The 22,914-nt window shown below is 36.8% G+C and overlaps 1 protein-coding gene across 2 annotated transcripts in view; it reads right to left on the bottom strand.

The window, feature by feature from the left end:
* Nucleotides 1-11,511: 11,511 nt before the first annotated feature.
* MERTK (MER proto-oncogene, tyrosine kinase) overlaps nucleotides 11,512-22,914 on the bottom strand; it is a 62,718-nt gene continuing 51,315 nt past the window's right edge. For both annotated transcript variants that reach the window (XM_072409456.1, XM_072409455.1), the window contains 7 exons: nucleotides 21,744-21,824; nucleotides 20,562-20,654; nucleotides 19,080-19,198; nucleotides 18,317-18,426; nucleotides 16,960-17,119; nucleotides 16,098-16,234; nucleotides 11,512-14,958 (listed from right to left, as the gene is read on the bottom strand). In XM_072409456.1, the coding sequence (XP_072265557.1) occupies nucleotides 14,472-14,958; nucleotides 16,098-16,234; nucleotides 16,960-17,119; nucleotides 18,317-18,426; nucleotides 19,080-19,198; nucleotides 20,562-20,654; nucleotides 21,744-21,824 (1,187 nt within the window). In that variant the 3' untranslated portion in view covers nucleotides 11,512-14,471. The remainder of the gene's footprint in view (nucleotides 14,959-16,097; nucleotides 16,235-16,959; nucleotides 17,120-18,316; nucleotides 18,427-19,079; nucleotides 19,199-20,561; nucleotides 20,655-21,743; nucleotides 21,825-22,914) is intronic.

A 22,914-nucleotide genomic window follows, 5' to 3' on the forward strand; every position in this document is an offset into this window, starting at 1 on the left:
CACAGTAAGTCTAGTTAATATGGCTTATACTTGTGGTGGCCATTGATCACAGCCTCGTCACCTTTCGGCCTCCATATGTAACGAAGCAAGAGATGTCAAATGATGTGATCCCTGCTTTTTCTCTTTCTACTATAATGCTTGCTGTACATACATGGATATTAGTGCTGCTCTTCCCTCCTTTAATGTGACTGCAACAGTGCAAGACATTATAGTGGGGCACCAATAAATCAGATTCAAGAACTTAGAGTAAATCCAATTAAAATAAATTAAAATAAAAACATAAATAAAAATATACTGATTTAAAATATGTATTTATTTTGAGAGCTTGCCTATGTTTTAACTACCACAAAGTAAATTCTAGTTGTTCCTTGGGTGTTCTTGAGAGATCCAGTACTGTATCATAGCATTACATGTGCAACACCCCCCAATTACAGGTAAGTAGAACTAAAGAGAAACCAGATGAGCAGCAAGCCAGGAATGCATATTGTATTATCTGTATACAAAATAAACATACATATCTGCCATCCTGTTTGTGTATGAGCAGCTTGGGAGGTTGTTAACAACCATATCTCGGTCTGAGATATTGTGAAGCTATAAAACAAACTCCCAGTCATTACACCAATTATTATGTCCTCTTTGGGAGATTAGGTCAAATATTCCATATCAAAGCCAAGTTTAAACTCCCTGGCAGGTACTCAAATCAGCAAAAACAAGCCAAGAAACAAAAGAAGTATGATAAACCAATTGCCATAACTTGCCTTGCTGCATGTGGAATAAACACCTATTTCAGATGAGTGATTACATTAAACGCCTTAATCCTGTAGAAGGTGGTATCTTTATTGCATGATGTATTTACTAATCTCTGACAAACAGCTATCTTTGAAAGATTTCTTCCTGCTAGTCAAAGTTTGGGGTGATTGCTAGTGGTTTTATTACAGTGCTGCTCATTGATATCTCTACAAGAAAGTAATATGTACTTGGAAGATCTGCAGTGCAAGGATCTCCTTGCCTCTCTGTATATTTTAATATATGGATCTTCACTTTTTCAATCTTAACTGCTGCTTTTATTATTAGAGGGTTGCAGCTCTGACATGAAAAATAAAGTTCAGTATCATAGAAAGATGTCTATAATATATATATATAAGAATTATAAGGGTAAAAATTCTCAAATTTGAATAGAAATAGTGTAAAAGGAGAAAGGAAATATAAAAATGAATGAGTAAGCTGAAACAATAGTGGGAAAAATATATAAATAAATAAAATATCCTCATAAATCTGGAATTGGTGGCATTAGTAAAGCTAGAGAAGAAAGTTAAAGAGCAAAAAGATAAAAAGGGGGGAGCATTTAGAAACAGGAAAGAGAAATGAGGAGAGGAAGAGTAGGGGTGAAGATAAGGAAGGACAACAGAAGCTGTGGGAAGTCAATATCAAAGTTACATAAATAATAAAAAAGGCATAGAAGATAAATAGAGTAAATTGGGGTGCCTGTAATTAATTGAGCCTCCAAATTGGCCAGAAATGTATCATAGAATCCAGTAAAATGCTATAAAGTTGGCACAGTGGATTTTTCATTCCCATAAAAATCTAAAGGAACCAATGAATTTTGTATGATCTCTGAAATGCCATAGACAAAAAAACAAAACACCCTCAAAACAGCTAAACCCTGATTACAGACAAATATGATCCAATGATTAGGGAAGATTTTGGCTGAATAAATAAGGGGATGAGAATCTGCAATCAAACTGTATTTGTGTTGTCTGTGAAAACCAATTTCTGTGCTGATGAAATATTACATTAACACAGTGAATCAATACAGTAAAACAAAATAACTGATAATCAGTCAAAGCATGGAGCACCCAGGCTTATTTAGCTATGCATTGTAAACTACTGATTTGCATTGTGTGGATTATTACAATCAACAATTGCTAACCTGCTTCCTCAAAATGCTAGACAGGCTATTACCAGAACATTTTTTAAAACCCCAGATCAAGAGTTCAGCATTGTTAATAACTGTGATCAGTTGGTGACTAGTCCTGCAGGTATGACCAGCGTGACAATCTGGCTACAAGAATTTCCAGTGTGGGATGTGGGATATGCAATTGAAACCATAAAGCTTGTTTAAATCCAACATTTCTATTCTTAGTTTTACATAAAGTATGGTAAGAATAACTGGAGAGGCAGAAGAAGGTGAAGAAGGTGGTGGTCCTGGGTAACTGCCCAATTAGCCATACAGTGTTCAACCCAAAAATTATTTTAAGCTGGGTGGGAAGAAATTGTAGGTGGGTGGTAGCCCTTGAATTGACCCAGTTCTTCAGTAACCACCAAAAAACAGCCTGGTGGTTACTGAAATGTGCGGGGTGGTGCGCCCAGCTAAAAAGGGAGAAGACTGAGGATGCCATGAACCTGTAGCCAGATCACCAGTTGTCCTTCCTTGGAAGGTGAAGAAGGTGGTGGTCCTGGGTAACTGCCCAATTAGCCATACAGTGTTCAACCCAAAAATTATTTTAAGCTGGGTGGGAAGAAATTGTAGGCATCAGTAACCACCCAAAAACAGCAGAGTGGCTACTGAAAAGTGCCGGGTGCTAAAAGGGCTGGCTAAAAGGGGCTGGGGAGAACACGGTCATACCCTAAAACTGGCCTTGGTCCTGCCTCTACCAGTCATGATGCACTTATGGCAATCCAAGGCCAATGTAAAACATCCTTCTATGAATTTATATGATCCAAAATGTCAGCATTTCCTTCTGGTGCCAGTAACATAGTATGTATGGGTAGATCACCTTTTCCCTTACTTGTTTTTATCTTCCGGACTCTGGGTTGTCCCATAGTTAAAGGATGCTTCAGGAGGAAATCTTTCTGACACCCACTGTATGAACAAGCACTTGTACATGCATCTTTAAGTCTTTTGTCAATGGAAAGGATCGCAAAAGATCCCTTCAAACGATAAAAATCTAACATGTACATAGCCTAACTTTGCAGCGAATAATTTCCAGAAAAAAAACAAATAAAAATAACATTATTTGGGTATAAGTAACACTATTACAAATTATCACAGGTTCTCTGGTAGAAGGACTTTTCATTCTTTAATAAATTAACAGGTTACCACAGAGACTTAAACACTTCACCTGAACGACACTTTTAACAAAAAAGTGACTTTTTACTTTTCACCAGGAAAGAATGTAAAAGAAGCCCCAGTTAGGAATAAAAACCAGACAGAACTTCTAATTACTCCTAATTCTAAAAAAAACTAATTCGTTGTCCATCGTCCGTGGATCCACTAGGACGGTCGTTTGGACGACGAGCGCTGTACACATGCCAAAAACTAATATACCATTAATTAAAATAAAAGTATTAGTAAACCTAAAACAGTAGGTAGAGAAGAGATGCAATACACGTATGTATCTTATAACTGACCATTGTGACACATCAGAAACAAAAGCAGCCATGGAAGGCTTGAATGAGTAATTCTCCATTTCTTTGCAAAATACCTGCACAACCGAAAATATTTTGCAACTGCCCTTTGCCTCCTGATGAGCTGTACAGGAGCTGAACCCTCCAGGTGCCATTTCTATACTAAATTCTGAAGTACCAATTATTTTACATTAACAGAAGAGATGTCATCAATGACCTGAAATTATAGGTGCTCTAAGCAAATTACATTAAAGCTGATAATTCAAGGTAAAAATAAAAAAACTTAAAATAATTTTTAGGTCTTGGGAAACCCCTGCTAAAACCAATATTTTGTGTCAGTAGAAAAATTGTGAAGAATGTTCCCAATGCAGTGGCAGATTTCTGTTGATGGAAATTTTCCTTAAATATTGTTTCCAGTGACAGGAGAATGAACAAGTTCTGGACACACAGTGCCATTTGGTTCTATAGAGAGGATGATCAGCACCCCGCTGTGCTCTTCCCCATAGGAAAGTACAGTGGTCAGTTCAGATCGAATGTTCATCAATCCAGATTTTGCTTTGCCATGCTTGTCTCGGGCAACAATGATACGGTGTGTGAATATACGCAGCCATTTTCTTGTATCCTGCATCATCAATTTCAACAGGTATGCAGATAATGACATGTTCCTGATCTACATGTTCTGGGTTACCAATTCAGTGATGTATTAAAGCAGAACTCCAGGCATAAATAAAAAAAAAATGGCAATGTCCCCTCACCCAAGCTGATGCAGAATTGAATGCTCCTTTCACTCTCTCACTTTTTTACCAAGAAATAGTTTAGCATTTCTTGTGTTACTGCAGGAAGTTAACGATTCAATTGATCTTCTGTTTGGCTCCTAGCATTGGACTGGGAAAATGTCACAAATGGATCTAAGATAAAGAATCTGAACATATAATAGGGAACGTTCACTAAATATAAAACACTGCAGTGTTATAGATCTAAAAACTGATAGGGGAAGTCATTATTATACAGGGCTGCTACACACTTTCATTTATTGTCGCTGGAAATGATCTTTCATGACTGTATCCAGTAACAGATGAAGGAATGAGCGCTGTACATAGCACTGTTCTATGGAGAGGGGAGAACCAAGGAGCAGCACCCTGCTGTGCTCTCCTCCCTTTGTCTAGTGGTCATCTACTGTCAGGACTGATCCATGAAGCAACCGCTGTATACAAGTGAGATTCTGGCAAAAGACGAGCGTGATCATTCGTATCGGGTGGAAAACATCTGATGTGATTAAAAAAAAAAAATAGTTTCCAGTGACAGATCAATAAACAGGAAGGGGGCGCGCACCCTGCTATGCTCTCCTACATTGGAGTGAACAGCAGTCATTCCCAATCATCAATCTGCCATTGATAAACATCATATAGGGAGCGCTGTACACAGCACAGCATCATCAGATGATGATCATCTAAACAGAGCCTAGGTTCCAATCATCCATAGCACAATATTTGCAAATTATATAAACAGATCACAAATATTTTGCTTTTGTATATTTGTTCACAATCATAAATTGAAAACTGATTATTTTTTTGCAGATCTGCATATTTGTTTGCAATCATTTCAGTGCATAATAATGGCCCTTGTTTGGCACCAGGTATTTCCTGCACACACCTATGCACTATATCACAAGCAATACAGGAAAATGTACATTTCTGGCCCAGCTTCCAGTCCCACAAACAGATCAAACTTCAGTGACAGCACAGTGACATGGGCAGGCGCGGGCACGTCATGCGCGCCCCCGACACTCCCCCCTCTCTTTGTGCTGCCCCTTATATAGAGGAACTAGGTCACTAAACCTACCTTGGAGTACGGCACTGTCCAGGTACCCTGCTCCGGTACAGCCTCTACCCCCGGCCGGACAGCGAGGCCCAGCAAGAGGAGGCTCAGGGGCAGCAGACAGCTCCTGTGTGTGGTCACCATATTGCAGCCACTGAGCACTTGTACGGAAGCCCGCGTCTTCTTCTTCCTTCTGTACGGACTAACGTGCTGACGGCTCTCCGTGCCAACCTGGACCCTGCTCACCTGGCTGGCTGTGACATCACCGCTTCACCTGGAGGAGGCGCACTGCTACAACGCCCCTTTGTCATGACCACAGAGAAGCCAGACTTGCTTGTGCTGTATGCATTACAATGTAAATACTAGAGAACCTGTTGTAAAAAAAAAAAAAACACGTAATATGTCCTCTTAGGTGTCAGCGTGGCCGCCATTTTGTTGAAGACAAGTCTATGGTTAAATACTACGTGTGTCTTCAAAAATGGCGCGTGATAGTTTCTGAGAAAATTCAGATTGTTTCGCTCTGGTGTTTACAGCGTTGAATTGACGACGTTGTCACTAGTCTGTGAAGGAATGGTAGTGTGTGGGATGAAAGATCTCCTATCTGAATGTATAAACTAGCCGGCTCTATACACAGAATGCTGGCAAGGGATAAAGGAAGATATCCTTTTAGATAATATCATATATCCAAGTCAGTAGACAAGGCTAGAATAAATATTGTTAGAAATAAACAGCATTTATATAGCGCCAACATATTCTACAGAGTACATTAAGGGTTTCAAATGACAGACGGCAATGAGGTTGCTCCAGGTAACAACTTCTCTTTAGGGCTCCTGCCTTTATTTATTAAGCAAAGGTTACAAACAAACAATACCAGCCTTCTTTTAAATACAAATAACCTCCTGCCAGCAAAACAGATTGTTGAAGCTGACGTCCGAACCAGCACTTCACTTTACATTGGTACAACTAGGAATCTGCCTCACACAGACACAGCCCAGAGAGACTGGCTCGCACCAACACTGATTCATTGGCCCTGATTTGGTAAAGCTTTCCAATGCTGGAGAGGATACACTTTCATCAGTGAAGCTGGGTGATCCTGCAAACCTGGAATGGATTTCCTAAGTCATTAGCTATTTGTTAGCAAATGTTTTCAATTCTGGATCAGATCCATTCCCGGTTTGCTGGATTACCCAGCTTTACCCATTAACGTGTATTCTCCCCAGCCTTGGGGAGCTTTATTAAATCAGGGCCATTATGTTTAGCACTATTTGTGCTAAATAGGCCCGTGGGCCCTGGAAAAAACATAGGTTCCAGACTTGGGAGTTTGTTCCACCCTACTCTTACAGATTCATAGTAAAACAGCTTCAAAAACCACAGCCCCACGTAACATCCATCCAGGACTTTTCCCAGTAACACGGTTGGTCTCTTACAATGGGCAGAGCAGGCTAGATAAGGATAGCTATGCTTCCAAATTCTCTTCTTTATATGTATGTCTGAGGTCCTTTATTTCCTTGGAGAGAAAGTGTTGTGAAGGTCCCCTGGGTGCCCCTTTAGTCTATCTCTCGGTGTGCATCCCAACCTGTTGTACATAAATTTGTGACCATGAAGGTTTTTCAGGCCAGGTCAAATTGTAATTTAGGTTTCCTTTTGGAGAACAAGTATGGCATCAAATGTCAACAAGTTTCTGTCTTGCTCCATAGCACGGCAACTCTGGAAGCAGGTATATGATTGTAAAAGCACTCTCTTGGGAATCCCTATTCCAGTGGATCTGTGTGAGGCCTTGATGTATAGATGTCCGAAAAGGGATTACCTCTCCTCAATTCAAACTGCTAAAACAGAAAAATTCCCAGAGTTTGGAAAATAGTAAATTCAGCTTTATTGGTGGCAAGACCTTGATCTCTTGGTACATAATTAATGAAAATTTGACTGCTAAATTTAATGACTTCTTGATCAAATTTGAGGCAGTATGGTTGCCTTGGGTAACTGCTCCCTTTTCTGCCTTTCCTGATTTTATTCAGTCTTTCTTGCAATACTGGAAATCATCTGGCAATTTATTGACACATCGCTCAAACTAGTATTGTTCCTCCGGTTAGTTGTGTTACATGTCCCAGCATTGGTAGCTCCATTATCCTTCCTTTCTTCTTTGGCCATTACTGGTTATATATTCATTGGATATAAATATGATTCATACTATAATTTTATCGTTTGCAATGCCATTGGGCCAATCTTGCCATGTTTTAGCCATTTATAATCCTGTTTACATTTGTAACACTTGTTATTATTTGTGTCATACCTGGACAATACTTATTTACCTGTCTGTGCCTATTTTTTATGCTTTATTCTGTCTCTTTAATATTCTAGTTAATTTTTTATTTTTTTGGTAAAATCATAGAATCATAAATTATTGAATAAAAAAAAATAGAGAAAAACAGTTATTTTGTACTGTCATCATTTATTTAAACTGAACACTAGGCAGGTATATCAAAGTATCTGTTATAAATAGACCAGCCCAAATTAAATACAAGTACCAACCTCCAAGTTGATGTATATAGGGTGGTGATGTTCTATGAAAATTTATAGCATTCCCAATAAGATAAGAAAATGAGACAACTAAAAGACCAGACAGCTAAAGATATTCATGTGTTATCACTGCGAAATGTCATACTGTCATAGAGTTCAGTGAACTCACTGTGTCATATGGTGCAACAGAAGATTAGTAGGAGGGACAGACGATGACACTAAACAATGAGTAAGACAAAGTTTACAAGCAGGTGGTTATGAGCAGGAACAGCAGAGTCAATGCATAGACAAACACGAATAAAAGCAATCTAAATAGCAGACCAGACAGATGGGTTCAGATGTCTGGTTAGAAACTGATTGTATAAAAGTTGTGCGCTGCTTTACTTGAGTAATGACCAGCAAGGGGCAAAGACCCGAGGCTGATCAATATATATACTCATTGGGTCTGATTTAATAAAGTTCTCCAAGGCTGATACACCTTCATCAGTGAAGCTGGGTAATCCAGCAAACCTGGAATGGATTTCCAAAAAAGGTATTAGCTATTTGTTAGCAAATGCTTTCAGTCCTGGACCAGATACATTCCAGATTTTTTGGATCACTCAGGTTCCCTGATAAAAGTGTATCCTCTCCAGTCTTTAAAGCGGGAACTTTAAAGCGGAACTAAACAAAAAAAAAAAAAAATTCACTTACCTTTAATCTGGCAGGTCCCTTAATGGCTCTGGTCCTTCTAACAATCCGGTCCCACATTGTCCTGGCATTCTTCTTCGCCCTGGTGCAGAGGAAGCGCCAGGCGCCGCCATCTTTGGTCTTCTCTTCTGGTCTTCTTTCTTTGTCACCCGATCATACACTGAGGAGGTGCGAGATCAGGTAAAGTAGTCGCTGTGAAGGGGGGAAAAAGAAGAGCCGATCTCACGGCACATGCGTGAGATTGGCATCTCTTTCACCTAGAAGGAAAAATGCCCCTTCTGTGCATGCCTTAATCTGGAGGAGCAGCCAGAGCCTTCTGGGATGCGTGACGTGGGTATCCCGGGAGGCTCTGCGCTCCCATTAAGTCTTGATCACCACAGCCCTTTAAAAAAAAGGGTATTGCACTTAAAAAAAAACATTTTTTTGTCTACTACTCTTCTATGTAAAGTAAAAATGTTTGGGTACGCTTTAATAAATCAGCATTTATATACCAGAGTGTTGGAACTTTTGTGAAGCGTTGGATATGATATGATTTGCCAAGTTAAAAGGTGAGTGTTCCCAAATTCATTGAAATGAAACTGCTAAAAAATTAACAAAAATCAGTTGAGAAAATGGAAGTTGAGAAATGTATAAACGAAACTATGATCTAGAAATGAAAGCTCAAATTTTGGAAACCTTATATCATCATATTTCTAACCTTAGAGATTTTGTGATTCCTTAAGCTGTATCCCTATGACAAAGTTTGCATCAGGTGTGTCATATTTTGGAAGTAATAGATAACATGGGCAAAATTTGCGGGCACAGAAACTGTAAAAATGATTTGTATAATCAGTCTGAACTCCCATCAACAACTACTTCCAGATTGCAGAATTTTACAACTCAAATATTTGAAATAAGTTACCTGATTTTTGACCAGAACAGCACACAACCAGACTTTTCCAAATCAAATTAAAATATGTGGCGCTAAACTCTGTCATATTATTATTATTATTATTAAACAGGATTTATATAGCGCCAACATATTACCCAGCACTGTACATTAAATAGGGATAACCACTATATATTCTCTAGGTCATTGTTTCTCAATCAGGGTTCTGTGGAACCCTGGCGTTCCTCCAGTGATAACACCAATGATCTTTTTGGCTATCTATGAGGGTGCCATTCTTCCCACTGACCACCAAACATATATACTGTGAGCTCTTAGTAATAATATCAGAGGTTTTCTGAAGACCTGAAAGTTATTTCAAGTGTTCCACCATGTTACAAAAGGTCCATTAAAGCTGCTCTAGATTAAAATGTTCCCACATGATGTCCCTAATGGCTGAACAATAATTGACATCCTTCTTTTCAAAACTAAAAGCTGAAACTGTGCTTCAGTTGCTAACCGTCAGACGCAGTTGCTGCAGATTGCACTACAGACTGAAGATGGCAGTGTGGCTCTGTTTAATACTATATCAGTCAGATACAATTAAAATATTTAAAAAAGTTATACAAATATTTTAATCATCAAAAAAAAACTGGAAAATTTGGTTAAAACAGATATCTGTAAACTTTTAATGCAAAACAGTCTTTCTGCTATATAACTGGATAACTAATTTGTTTGTGTCTAGAAGATGTTCTGTGTCAGGAGAGTCCATACCTTTCTTACATTTATCTTCTACGTCCATGTTCCAATTGATTATCAAGAGAGATACTTCACAAGCAGATATAAATGCCACCTGACATTGCATAAATATTCAATAGGCCTGGCTCCTTCCCACTACGTTTCATCCTTGTAGACGTGTCAGCTGATGCAAACAACTGCACCATAACTTTACACCTCAGGAGACAAGTTTATGTAAATCTGATCCTTCTGCAAGTTTATGACCCACTCCCCCTTTATATCTTTTTTTTCAACTTTCAGTCTACCACCAATTCTCCCTCCCAGCAGAATATGAACAGAGATACAGAAAATGTTAGAATATCACTCCAATAATTCAAAGAAAAACAAAACATGTTGTTTGCTGTCATCTCTCACCTATGTTATAGACCTAAGGATATAATAGGAAAAATGCCTTTGTGAGGTTTGTATTACCATGTGTCTTCATGTCCATAGGACCTCTGTTTCAGAAAAAAATCATCAATCATGGAAATAGAAAGTACACTGGGGTGCACAGAAAATATTGGGGAAAAGGCATGACCTCAAAAAGTCTAGGCACTAGTAATTACATTTATTATGCTGTTTTAACACTTTATAAACTCACTTAATTATAGCTTATACTCACAAAGTTGAAATAGAAAAGATAACTTATTACAACCAAACCGTCAGGTGTGTTTTTTTTTTCTGGCAGGTATACAATACTTTGTTACTTATATCACATGGAGGTACACGGAAAAAACTTTCCAGGACTTGTACACTGCAGCAGGACCAGTTTTGATCCTTGTGATGGCCTTTCTACTCCCAGAAGTGCTGCAGTCCATTGAAGCAGACCTAAACTAAATTTGTTATCCTAGACAGCTCTTTTATATAAGTACGGTAAATGCAAATATGTAATATGTAAAGCCTTCTTTTTTATGATAGGGGTTTAAAAAAAAAAAACCGGGTTACAGCCCCTTGTATTGATCCCTGCGGTAAATGGGAGCGCAGAGCCTCTTGAGATTCACGTCATGCCTTTTACTTCTATGGGGTGAAAAAAAATACTGATCTCATGCCTGCACAGTGCAAGATCGAAAGGAAGGTCAAAGAAGGAGGAAGGAGGATACCGGGACGATGACGGACCTGATTCAGGAAACTTCTGGATGGATCAATGGATCTGCAAAGGTAAAGGTGAGCTTTTTTTGTTCACTTTACTTTTACTACAAGAGACTAAATTGTCAATCTCTGACCCTAACATTCTCTTTATTCCCATTAACATACTCACTACACTAAATAGGATTTTGATGTCATCCAAACATGTGCAAGCAAAAATCTAGTGTTGTTCATTTTGCATGCATTGCATTGCATCCTCAGAACCCGAAAACCATCAGTTGATCAAGAAGAAGAATAAAATCCTTAAACATTTTGGTAAAAGGTAAAAAGAATAATCTGCATAGAAAACAATAAGATGTCTATACACTTATTTATTCTATAAGACAATTGACATTTTTATCTATGAATATTCAAAAATGCAAATAGAGTTACTAAATATATTCTTTAATAAAACCAAACCAAAAAGTGTGCATTCCTGCTACATAACAATTTCATATGTAACCATTAGAAAAATATACATCTGGATTAATGGCTCATGGTGAACATGTTTTCTTTTTACAGATTGTGTATCTATTTTACAAAAATGTAATTATTGTACATTTGCATTTTAATATTGCCTTTACTCTCATTAAAGGCTTCAAACTTATCATTAGCTAGGTTTCTTCTATTTAGATGCATACCGTACATCTCTAGAAAAGTCATTTCATTCCATTGTTGTTTATATTTGAACCTTAATCCTTTCACTTTCACTGGTTCATTTTTTGCCTAATTTATAAAATTTGTGTTTATCTGATGCCGCCTTGTGGAAATAAAAGATGCATTCCTTATTACATTTAGGGCATTTTCACAAGACTGTGGTCTCTCACATTACCTTTTACACCATTAGGCAAGAGAAAGGAAGATAATACTGGGTATAAAAGTACTAGTGTAAACTCTTTTATTTAAAAAACAGTAAATGTAGAGCAGAGAACTATCAGTGCATGATACAGCAAGTCCTTGTGTAAATCCCATAAAGCAAAGTGTTGTCACACAAGAAATTTCCTGATCCCATATAATAATATGAAATTAGTATAGTTGTCATACAAACAACATGTCTAAGTAACCCATAACAGCCAATCAGTAATTTTTCATTTTTGGAAGTGTTCAAATTAAGTGTCGGTCTCTATGAGCTTCTGCACATTTTGGCTATTCGCCAGTCTTTTAAAATAACCCCAGAGGTCAGGTCAGTCTTGTGATTAAGAAATTTAGTCAATTTACAGATAAAACTCACTTTCATATGGTAATGACTGCTATGGGAAATATAGCACCTATGCATCATTACAATGGTTTTGATAAGAAAATATGGAAAAAATATAAGAAATGGTATTTAAGTATAAATTACCTTGTTACAAGTATGTTTCATATTTTTAAACTACTTCATAAAAACATTAGAAAATAAACCACTGTCTATAGGAAAATAAATCTCTTTAAAGTAAAAATGGCATCAAAAGTTTTAGAGTTCTTTGTTTAGTTATCAGCACGTGATGCTGGCACACTGTTATAACTTTTGCGTTTTAGCTGCCCTACTCTGCTGCCTTTTGCCTAAGAGATTGCGCCTGATTTAATATAGCTCTCCAAGACTGGAAAGGATAAACTTTCATTAGTGAACCTGGGTGATCCAGCAAACCTGGAATAGATGGAAAACATTTGCTAACATAAAGCAAATGACTTGTAAGAAAGCCATTCCAGGTTTGCTGGATCACCAAGCTTCACTGATAAAAGTTTATCCTCTTCAGCCTTGGAGAGCTTTAATAAATCAGGCCCATTATCTCTATGGGAATTAGCTTTAGGAAAAAACCTTTAAACTATATATTGTTTTTATTAACAAAACACCTAGCAGTGCCAAGGCTACTAAGTATTTCACTTTAGCTCCAGGTAGGCTGGGACATTGGTAACTTTTCTTCTGGTTTTGTTGATTTTGGGTTGCAATGATAATGTATTGTAGAGCGATCCACCCAAAAGGCAGATTTTCTACTTAGAGGTACATTTCCCAGGAAAAGTACTCCGCTCTTTGATTTTTTATCAGTAACATAGAGGAATCCCAACTTTCCATATCTGTAAACAGCAACTTACTACCAAACTCATGTCTAACCAGTGAAATACAATGATTTACATGGAGAACAATCTACATAAAAGTTAAACTAAAGGCAGATATTAAAGACAGAACTTATTGCATTTATTATAAGTCATATAGGTAACAGAGTTTGACTTGATAATAGTCTAATGCAATCCCCTATACAGCAGTACTCTGGTAAAGAGGGACAACATTCTGAGCCAGTTAGGTGTGCTGACAAAGATAATGCTAACACTATGAATTATAAAAATAGGCTTATTATTCTTCTGCTGCCCTTTTACAATCCCGGCAGCAGAGGGAAGGACAAGGAGATAAAACCAATGCATTCCTAAACTGTAAAATAGGTGTCATCCTCCTGATTTCACTGTAAGGCTGAGCTGTGTAAATCTCAGAACTGAATGGACAGAGATACATATTTAGCGTGAAAAACAGCTTCCATATGTGTATTTCATTTATTGGTATTTAGCTGTTTAAAGTCCTTCTGCAATACCAGAAGCAGAAGTTTCATTTTAGCTCTCTGCTCTGAGAAAACCTGGGGTTGCAAATGGGACTATGTATGACAATATTGAGTTTGTTCCCAATCAAAAAGGATTTCTACCGTCTTCAGCTCAAATATAGAGAAAACATACCATCTACAGGGTGCAAATGGCTGTGTATCAGAATATGTGTGTACCTAATGCCATGAAGTTCATTGCTTTTATAATTCTAACATTATACTTGCATTATTTTCATCAGAGGTAAACAAGGCTGAATGCATTACAATCCCTAATGATGGATAATACAACACTACAGTATACTCTGCCAACCATCAGATTTGCCTTAACCTAGGCCTATTTCATATTTTTCATTTCATATATTTTTTCATATCCTGGTATGGTTTTATGGTATAAGACACGAACCCAATTCAGTGCAAATTGCCCCTGTAGCCCTTATAATTATACCGTATATACACAATGAATATTTACATCTTATTTCTGTTGTTTTAGGTATAATCTAAGTTGTTAGGTGTATTTATATTTATATACAAAGGTGGTATTATATCCCTGTACAGAACAATGAGTGATATTTACATTGGTTTAATGCCGGAATATTACTCCACAGGTAAATAGTGGAAACAAGTATCCTTATTCAGGAAACAAGAGCAGCTGTGAACGAGTCTTTCTTACAGAAGTGCCACATGTTCAGTATTAAATATTTGTTCTATAATGCGATTTCAGAATCTTCCGCAGAATCATCTGCATAGAGGAGTTCCTCAGTCAGTGAATTACCATCTAAAAGGGTATCACTCTCACACCATGGAGCTCTGCTCCGTAACAAACTGTCATGTAATAGTGGAGCCCGCGCTTGTTCTGGCTCCCCACATCGCTCTTCAGATACTCCTTCCAAGATATATCTTTGCTCATCCATATCACTTCCATGGATGTCCACAATCACAGTGGTGGTTTCAGATCTTGAAGGAGTAATATGTACATATTGAGAATCCACATTGATTTGCATATCGCTGATCTCTGGGTCTTGGGTCAGCAGCTCGCTGTCTTCTGGTAAGCTGGTGTTGATATAAATAACATCTTCTTTGTCCACTGCAGGAGGTATTCCCTGAAGAAATTTCTGTAAATATTGCTTCAATTCTGTGAATGTAGGTCTATTTGCTGGGTCAGGTCTCCAGCAAATGTACATCAGTTCAAATCTGGAAAAATGTAAAAAAAAATTAGCAGTGTTACCACTGGTACTTTTGCATTGGTAATATTGGCATAGAACCAGTAAAACGTTTTTTGTACACTGGGAACAAACAGAGAAAATCATCTGTTTTTACCTAATAATTACATCCTTTAGTTCTGCTTAAACATTCATAATGAAAGCATTGTCAATTTTTTTTAGGAAGCCTATTCTTGTTTGGGATGATCTCACCACCAAATAAATGTCAATGTCAAATGAATCAGAATAAAAACTTTTCTCATACCATGGTCACAACTATTACTCTATGTGAACATTGTACAATTACTTCTATTGCCTTCTACCTAAATGTCTTGCTATCTGACAAGATATATTTTTTTACTATTTATTTATATATATATATATATATATATATATATATATATATATAAATATGTTCTAAGTATGGATAGTAAAGTCTCTGAGCTGTTCAACTAATGCTTGGTTTGCATGATATATGGAAACATGGGTGTCAATGCAAATATGTTGCAGTTATCCGTTTCATCTGAATTTGGAACTTTGCTTATTGAGGCCTTTATTCAGACATTCCCTTCCAGGTCAATGTGTTTCAATAGCAGAGATTGATTCCCATCAAGGAATATGTGAGGGAAAATCAAATTCCCTGTTTTATAAATAGAGCTCATAGACTTTCTTTCTAGAATAATTCAAATTTGCATTGGCAAACTTACATATACAAATTCAAATTTAGTTGAATTTTTTATGCACTTTAATTAATTTAATTGATCTCAAAAGCACAAACAAAATAACCTTTGATGAAACATATCAGGGATATTTTGAATCATCCAGGATCCTTTTTCAAGAGTCAATAATTCTGGGAGATGCAAATCATCACTTATATATTTCGATATTTAGGAAATAGAATAATAAATGACAACTGTAGTGTCCCATTTTCTTGAGTCCGGAACGTGTTCCTCCTTGTTTACTGCACTTCTTTTTATCCTGCACAGTAAATTAGCTTGTGTCATGTGACTTTGTTTTGACATTAGCAATGACGCTTTTATTATCAAAAACTGATAAAGAGTCCTGTATGCGTTGACACAAAAAAGTGTGTGCTGAATAAATCTGGTTTATTGTACAGAATTTTGTACTTACAGCTCATCCAGGCAGTCTGCTGGCTGCTTTAACCTATGGCCTTGAAGTAAATAATCATATATTTCATGATTCTGGACCCCGGGATATGGAGTCATGCCTCTGGTTGCAATTTCCCACATTGTGATTCCAAACGCCCACTGCAGATAAAACACAAAAGAAGAGGATGATATTTCCAGAAGCCTTGAATAAGTCTTTTCATTGTAAAGGTCAATCCCTGCTACCCTGTTCATGTTGATCTCGGAAACAGCAATTAACATTGCAAAGTTTGGAAGTAACAAACTATAAGAATGTTTTGTAACAAGTTACAGTATGTTCAGTAGATTATGTAAGAGAACAACAACATCCATACAATATGAGGGGTAAATGTCTTTCTCTACCATTGTTTAGTCTGGAGATATATAATTACTTGGTGGTATTTCTGTCAATGGGGGGAATAATTCTAATATCCACCATAAAACATCCTATTACTGAAATTTCAATTTTTGGTAGCAGCTGGAGCCTTATGTACAATTTCCTATATCTGGATAATCTACAGGTTCTGTTTATAAAAAAGTGAATTTGACATTCACTGAAAAATATCAGTTTGTAATAAAATATGTGAGCAAAGCAATATCCACCATGGAATGTTTCATTAAATGTCACACCAAGCCCTGCCCACAGTTGGCAAAACTGATTTTGCTACTGAAACCTTCCTTGAAGTGCTTGGGAGGGGGAACACTTAAAGCTAAAATAAAAAACTTTTTAACTTTAAGTTTGTACTTCACATAGTAACTGCATTTAACACCCATATAGACTGCCACTTCAATTACTTGAACAGACACATTATTTTCTAAAGAGCCCAACACCAAATGTAATATCTTACCACATCACTTTTGACAGTGTAGATGCGATCAGCCAGGCTTTCTACAGCAATCCATTTCACTGGCATTTTGGCAATACGTCCCTGGCGATAATAATCACCACTGTATATTTTTTTAGAAAGCCCAAAGTCGGCAACACAGACAGTCATATCATCTCTCAACCTGGAAAACGAGATAGCATTAAAATATTTTAGCTAACATAACAGGGAACTAAACTGTTCACAACAGCTGGGTTTCCCATATAACTCAGTGTGACCATTGCTTTGGTTCTAACCATTAATTTCCAATTAAAATAGCAGGACACATGGACAAGTAATTCAAACTAACAGCAAAACTTACAGTCTTCTCATCAATGCTTCCATCCAAGAGTCATACTTTTTTTTTTTTTTTTTTTACACTTTTAAATGAATTCTATGTCAAAATATTTAAATCTTGTGTAAAAATTGTTTGACTTTTGGGTGGAATTATTGATAAATTGACCTCTAAATTCTATAAGGCCTAAAAATTGTTGCCGTAAGTCTTTGCCACAATGCAACTACGACTAAGATGTCATCTCTATGTAGATCACAATTTGGCTTCTACAGACACTACAGAAAAAAAGAAGATAGGCCAAGAGGCCATGGGTTTTTTTCACCCAATGTGCTTATATCACCTCTGTCTTTTTGCCTTAAAAAATTAAAGGCAAAAAAAATTGAAATTATTTTTTTTGAAATTATTGATATTATTTTTTTTGAAAATTATTTTTTGAAAATTATTTTTTTTGAAATTATTCATAAATAAGTTCCTTATGCCACTAGTAGGGATGAGCGAGCAAATTTTTTACATTCGGTCTCGCAGCGAATTGGGACATTCTCGCTAACCAAACAGGTAGGCGAGAACGGCCTTTGTAAATTCGACAGGCGAGACTGAATTTTTGGGACCTGCAAGACCAATCAGGGGAGCGGAGCTGTCAGCAGATGTGTTGCAGTCCTGTACTATGTGTTCCTAGATAGAGTTTCCCTACCAGGAACACAGTGTGAGTCTTGCTGGCTGCTCATGAATGAATGCACCGTGGGAAAAATCCTCCTATTTTTCCCACGGCCACTTTCATTTATAAACGCAGGCCGCATCACTCGGGACACTGAGAGGAGCAGTATCGTGGCTGCATTTATGAATGGAGCTGTGACAATCCTCCTCTCAGTGAGAGATCCCCAGGCACTACAGGTTAGAATGAGGGCAAGCCACATTCCACATACAGGATCCATAGCTACAACACAGAGCTACAACTAAGGTTCCTTTACCCTAAACTATTTGGTCACAATAATATACAAGGGTTTATCTAAACAAGAATGACAGAGAATGCTGATCATCATTACTCACATGCAGTTGCGAGCTGCCAGGTCTCTGTGAAGGAAGTTTTTGTTGCTGAGGTATTCCATTCCAGTAGCAATGTCAATCATAAACTTTACCAGAGTTTGCAATGGCACATGCTAAATCGAAAGATAAGATTTTTTTTTACTAAACTGTATGAAAGATAAGATTTTTTTTTCTGTTAAACTGTATGAAATGGCAGTAACATTACAGGAAATAACTTTTTTTATTTATAGCAAACCTGTATTGTACATTTTCATGTGTCTTTTCTGTGTATATAAAGAATACAGTACTAAATTAATACAAACATTTATGGAAGTGAGTTTGTGGTGCATTTATCACTTCCTTGTGTTAGGGAAGGGCTGCTTCTCGAGAGACACTACATGTAACTTCTCCTGACAGTAGCTCTATAGAGAATGGGGTGGCAGAGTGGCAGTACAGAAATGTGTAGTTAAGCAGAACTAGCATGGTTGGTTCAGTGGATAGCACTCGGTCCCAGGTTCAAATCTTGCCCTGGACACCATCTGTAAGGAATTTAGATTTCCTCCTACATCCCAAAAACATTCAGTTTAGCTATTTGGGCTTATGCTGTGTTAATGGCATATCACCATGGTAGGGACATTAGATTGTGAGCCCCTTTGAGGGACAGCCAGTGGCATGACTATGGACTTTGTAACCTCCTGCAGCAGTATATAAATACAGGTTAACAATAATAACAATAATTTTAGGAGAAACACTTTTTCATTTCACAATAAACTTCTATACAGTTTACCTGAGGGCCAGATCCAATTCTGGAGGAGAGAAGAAAACTGTGCAAGTCTCCATATTTCATGAAGGGCAGAATAACCATGGGTTTGGGAATTCTTCTGGGGCCCACTTCTAGGCAGACTCCTGAATTGGAAAAACACATGGAATGATGTATTAAAGTCATGCTCAAATTGTCAGCAAGAGTGCGCAGTATTTTCTGTAAAACATGCAAACAATCTTTTGGCAGGTGAAACAGTATATATATATATATACATACATCAATTTGTGTATATTTCAATTACAGAATGGGATTATTTTCCGCTGCTCAAAAAATCTAAAATTTAACAACCAAAAATAATGTAATTAAAGTTTGTTATATATACCATAACTAACAACTCATTTTCTGTACATATTTATTCAGTATCAATTTGTAATAAAATATGTGAGCAAAGCCGTGATTAAAATACTAACGAAAAGAATACTAAAGAAAATCAGAATAGTTTCATATGACAATGTAAAAGTTTTTAGGTACAGTAGTAGATTGGTCACAGCATTATAGCCAGGTTAACTAACATGTTCAGACTTCATGTTCAACTGCTCATAAAAGCTTGTGCAGGCGGTTATGATTGTTTTGAAAAATAGGGAATTGCTTGCTTAATGGAAAAAACAAATTCCTATAAAACCAGGCTTTTGCAAATGCAAACTGTTTTAGTCTGAAAATGATCCTGGAAGCCTTGCTGTGCAGACTAGGCTTCCAAGTGTTTAACAGCCAGGTTTTTCAGAAGCAGGTCTGAACATACTCCTAAATTTAATCTGGATATGTCGGTTTCATGACATTTGGTAAAAAAAAGGTTAGCATAGATTTTGGATGGAAAAGATTTCACACAGAAAAAAACTGCTTAAAGGGTTAAAATAGGGCAACCTAAAAAAGATGAAAAAGTTCCATAAACAATGCAAGGAACCTACGGCATTGCTAAATAGTATTCTATTGTGAAAACTGTAAAATTTGCTGAGTAAATATCTTTATTTTCCGCTTTTTTTGTATGGTCACATGGCCACAATTCCCCACCAAGTATTACGCAGATCATCTGGTGTGTGGGTAATGCTGCCGGTGCTCTGATGTTATTTACAGATCTCCTAATTACCATTTTGTTACTCCTTGTAACCAGTGTAAGGTTGGAGGGATCATCAATGACATGTAAAGTCTCCAGCATTACAATAAATAGGGATGGAGCGCTTATAGGAAGTAATATTGCATAGCTGCAAGACAGTGTAATTAGCCCAAACACAGAATTAGGGACTTGCACAGAAAACTGGCAGGATCAACAGGGATTTCTTCTTTACCTATTACAATTAATAAAAAGATAATATAAAAAGTAGGCAAATATGAAGGTTTAAAAGATAGAGAGTTTTCTTTTTTTTTTTTTTTTCATTTTTCAAGAAAATACATTTTAACATAGGCATATATAAATAGAAACTTCTATGTTTAATGATTCATAAATCTTACCAAGCAGACTAATAACATTGTGGTGATTGAAGTCCTTCATACATGCAGCTTCACTGAGAAATTCTTCAATTTCCCTATGTGAAAAGTTGTCCACTGAAAAATAAACAGACATTGAATTATAAGACGAACACCTGGTAAATCGCTAAATACACAGTTTAAATACAGACATGAGAGCTATTTTACCTACAAAATATTTTTTTTTCTGTCCTTCTATTACCTAAATATACACAGCTTTGCCTAACCACACAGATTTATTTTTGCTGCTCTTTAGTCTGTGACTGGACAGTAAAGGAGAAACTGCAGACTGATTAGCGTCTGTCTCTTTCTCTTTATCAGCATTGCCCCTGCACATTGTGCTGCTTCTCCCTTACCCTTATTCTGAGCTCTGCTACAGGAACTACAAGGCTGAAACTAGGCCAAATTCAGATTTTTATCAAGCGTTTGTCTATTTCAGACAAAAAGTCATGTTTCTCATGATAAAGTAATGTATGCATGTAGAGCAACACTTATACACTGAATATTCCTGACTGTACCATAATGGCCACTGTTGCAATTGTATATTTGTAAGGAATGTCTGTAATTAAAAGAAAATTGTTTTATTCTATTATACCGAAAAAGTTCCACATTGTTTTTTTTTGTTCACAAATATCATTGTGATGTATTATTTATTTAAAGCAGTGGTCCCCAACCTTTTCAGACCTACTGACTCTGGACCGTGCATGCGTGGGGAGCCGTGTGTCAAATAATAGGGAATTTAAGGGGAAGAAACTTCCCCTAGAGTGACGCCATGATGCCCAAACCTGCCCACTTTCCCATCACAAGTCTGAGCCTGCCATAGGAGAGTGGGTGGTTTGTGTCCAGGGAGGGGGGACACGGTCCATGGATCTGGCCAGTGCGCCCCCCCAAGCAGGGTCCACAGACCACAGGTTGAGGACTGCTCTCCGTGCTCTCGCTGCCCAGCTGTCAGACCCCTGATTTAGAAAACACTTTCAAGTGCACACAATTATAATGTATGCTTGGGTGTTTTGTGAGGACTGTTGATTATTAGAAAATACAGAATCAAACTAGGTAAGTTTAGTTATCTATGTAGAAAACACATTAGGGTAAAAGTCCTTTGTATGTCAGTTTCAACAATTTTTACTACTGAGGTGCAAAATACATAAAGAAAAAAAGTTTTCTTACACTTCATGGTTTTTACTGCTACTTTTTGAGATGTCTCATCAGGATTTTGCAGTTCACCCTCCATCACTGATCCAAATTCACCTGAATCCAAAAGAAGTAACTTAAAATAAATAAGGATACATATACGGTATATTGGGAAGCGTTAAGATCTGATCACCAGGCTACATATAAGATCCAGTGCACCTACTTATGGGGAGGCTAGCTAGGTGCTTCAGTGCCATGAAACAAGTATATGGCCAGGAAGGGAGGACTACTTCTTGAACTCTTAATTGGTGTTATTAGGGATATAGATCTCTTTAAAAGCTTCCAAAAATAAATCTCCAGCATTTAACTGCTGAGTTAGCTTTTCATAAACATGTATGCACATATAATCTGTAGTCTGCTTGTTTATGCCCATGGCACAACAGTATTAGTCTGGGTAGATTCAACCCTAACAGCTTCCTCTATTATTTAGGACTTGTGTATTGCTTACTTTATTCATTAGAAATGTCATGTATTAGAGAAACAGCAAACAATATTATTTTAAAGTCACATAAAATCAACAGAGCTAATTATAACAATTAAAAAATCTGGTTTCTAAATTAGGGAAGTAATTTGACATGTAACAGAATTTTAATATCCATTAACAAATATTCATGGCTACATGAATATTTATTAGACAATAACAAACAGTTTGGATGTCTATTTATAAATGTTTTCAGAGATTCTAACAACTAAATATTCTTTTGTGAAAAAGTTTTCTAAATCCTGGGTAAAAACTAAAATAATAAATAGTCTGCTTTAAATATAGTATTCTGGCAATATTCCATGGTCACATTCAGATAAGAATATTACATTCAGCTGTAATCAAATCAAAATAAGGAAATCCAGCCAACTGCAGTGACTGAAGAAAGTTAAACAGATGTTTGTAAGAGGACAGGCTTTCAAATATACTAGTATATATTTAGATTAAAAAATTGGTATCCATTGGTAAAAATATAAATGCTATGCCAATTTTACAATAAACAGTGAATTTCACTGTACATTAAAATATAGATACCAGTTCACCTGCAGTGGATTTTGGATGAATGTAAAATGTTCTGCGTTTTAAATACTCCTTTTTAAATTGCTATTTCAAAACAGCCTTTCTACCAAAACTTGTGGAATAGGTAGGACCTTAATAAATTATTTT

This window comes from Pyxicephalus adspersus, chromosome 4, assembly GCF_032062135.1.
Source record: "Pyxicephalus adspersus chromosome 4, UCB_Pads_2.0, whole genome shotgun sequence".
In the NCBI taxonomy this organism is placed as follows: Eukaryota; Metazoa; Chordata; class Amphibia; order Anura; family Pyxicephalidae; genus Pyxicephalus; species Pyxicephalus adspersus.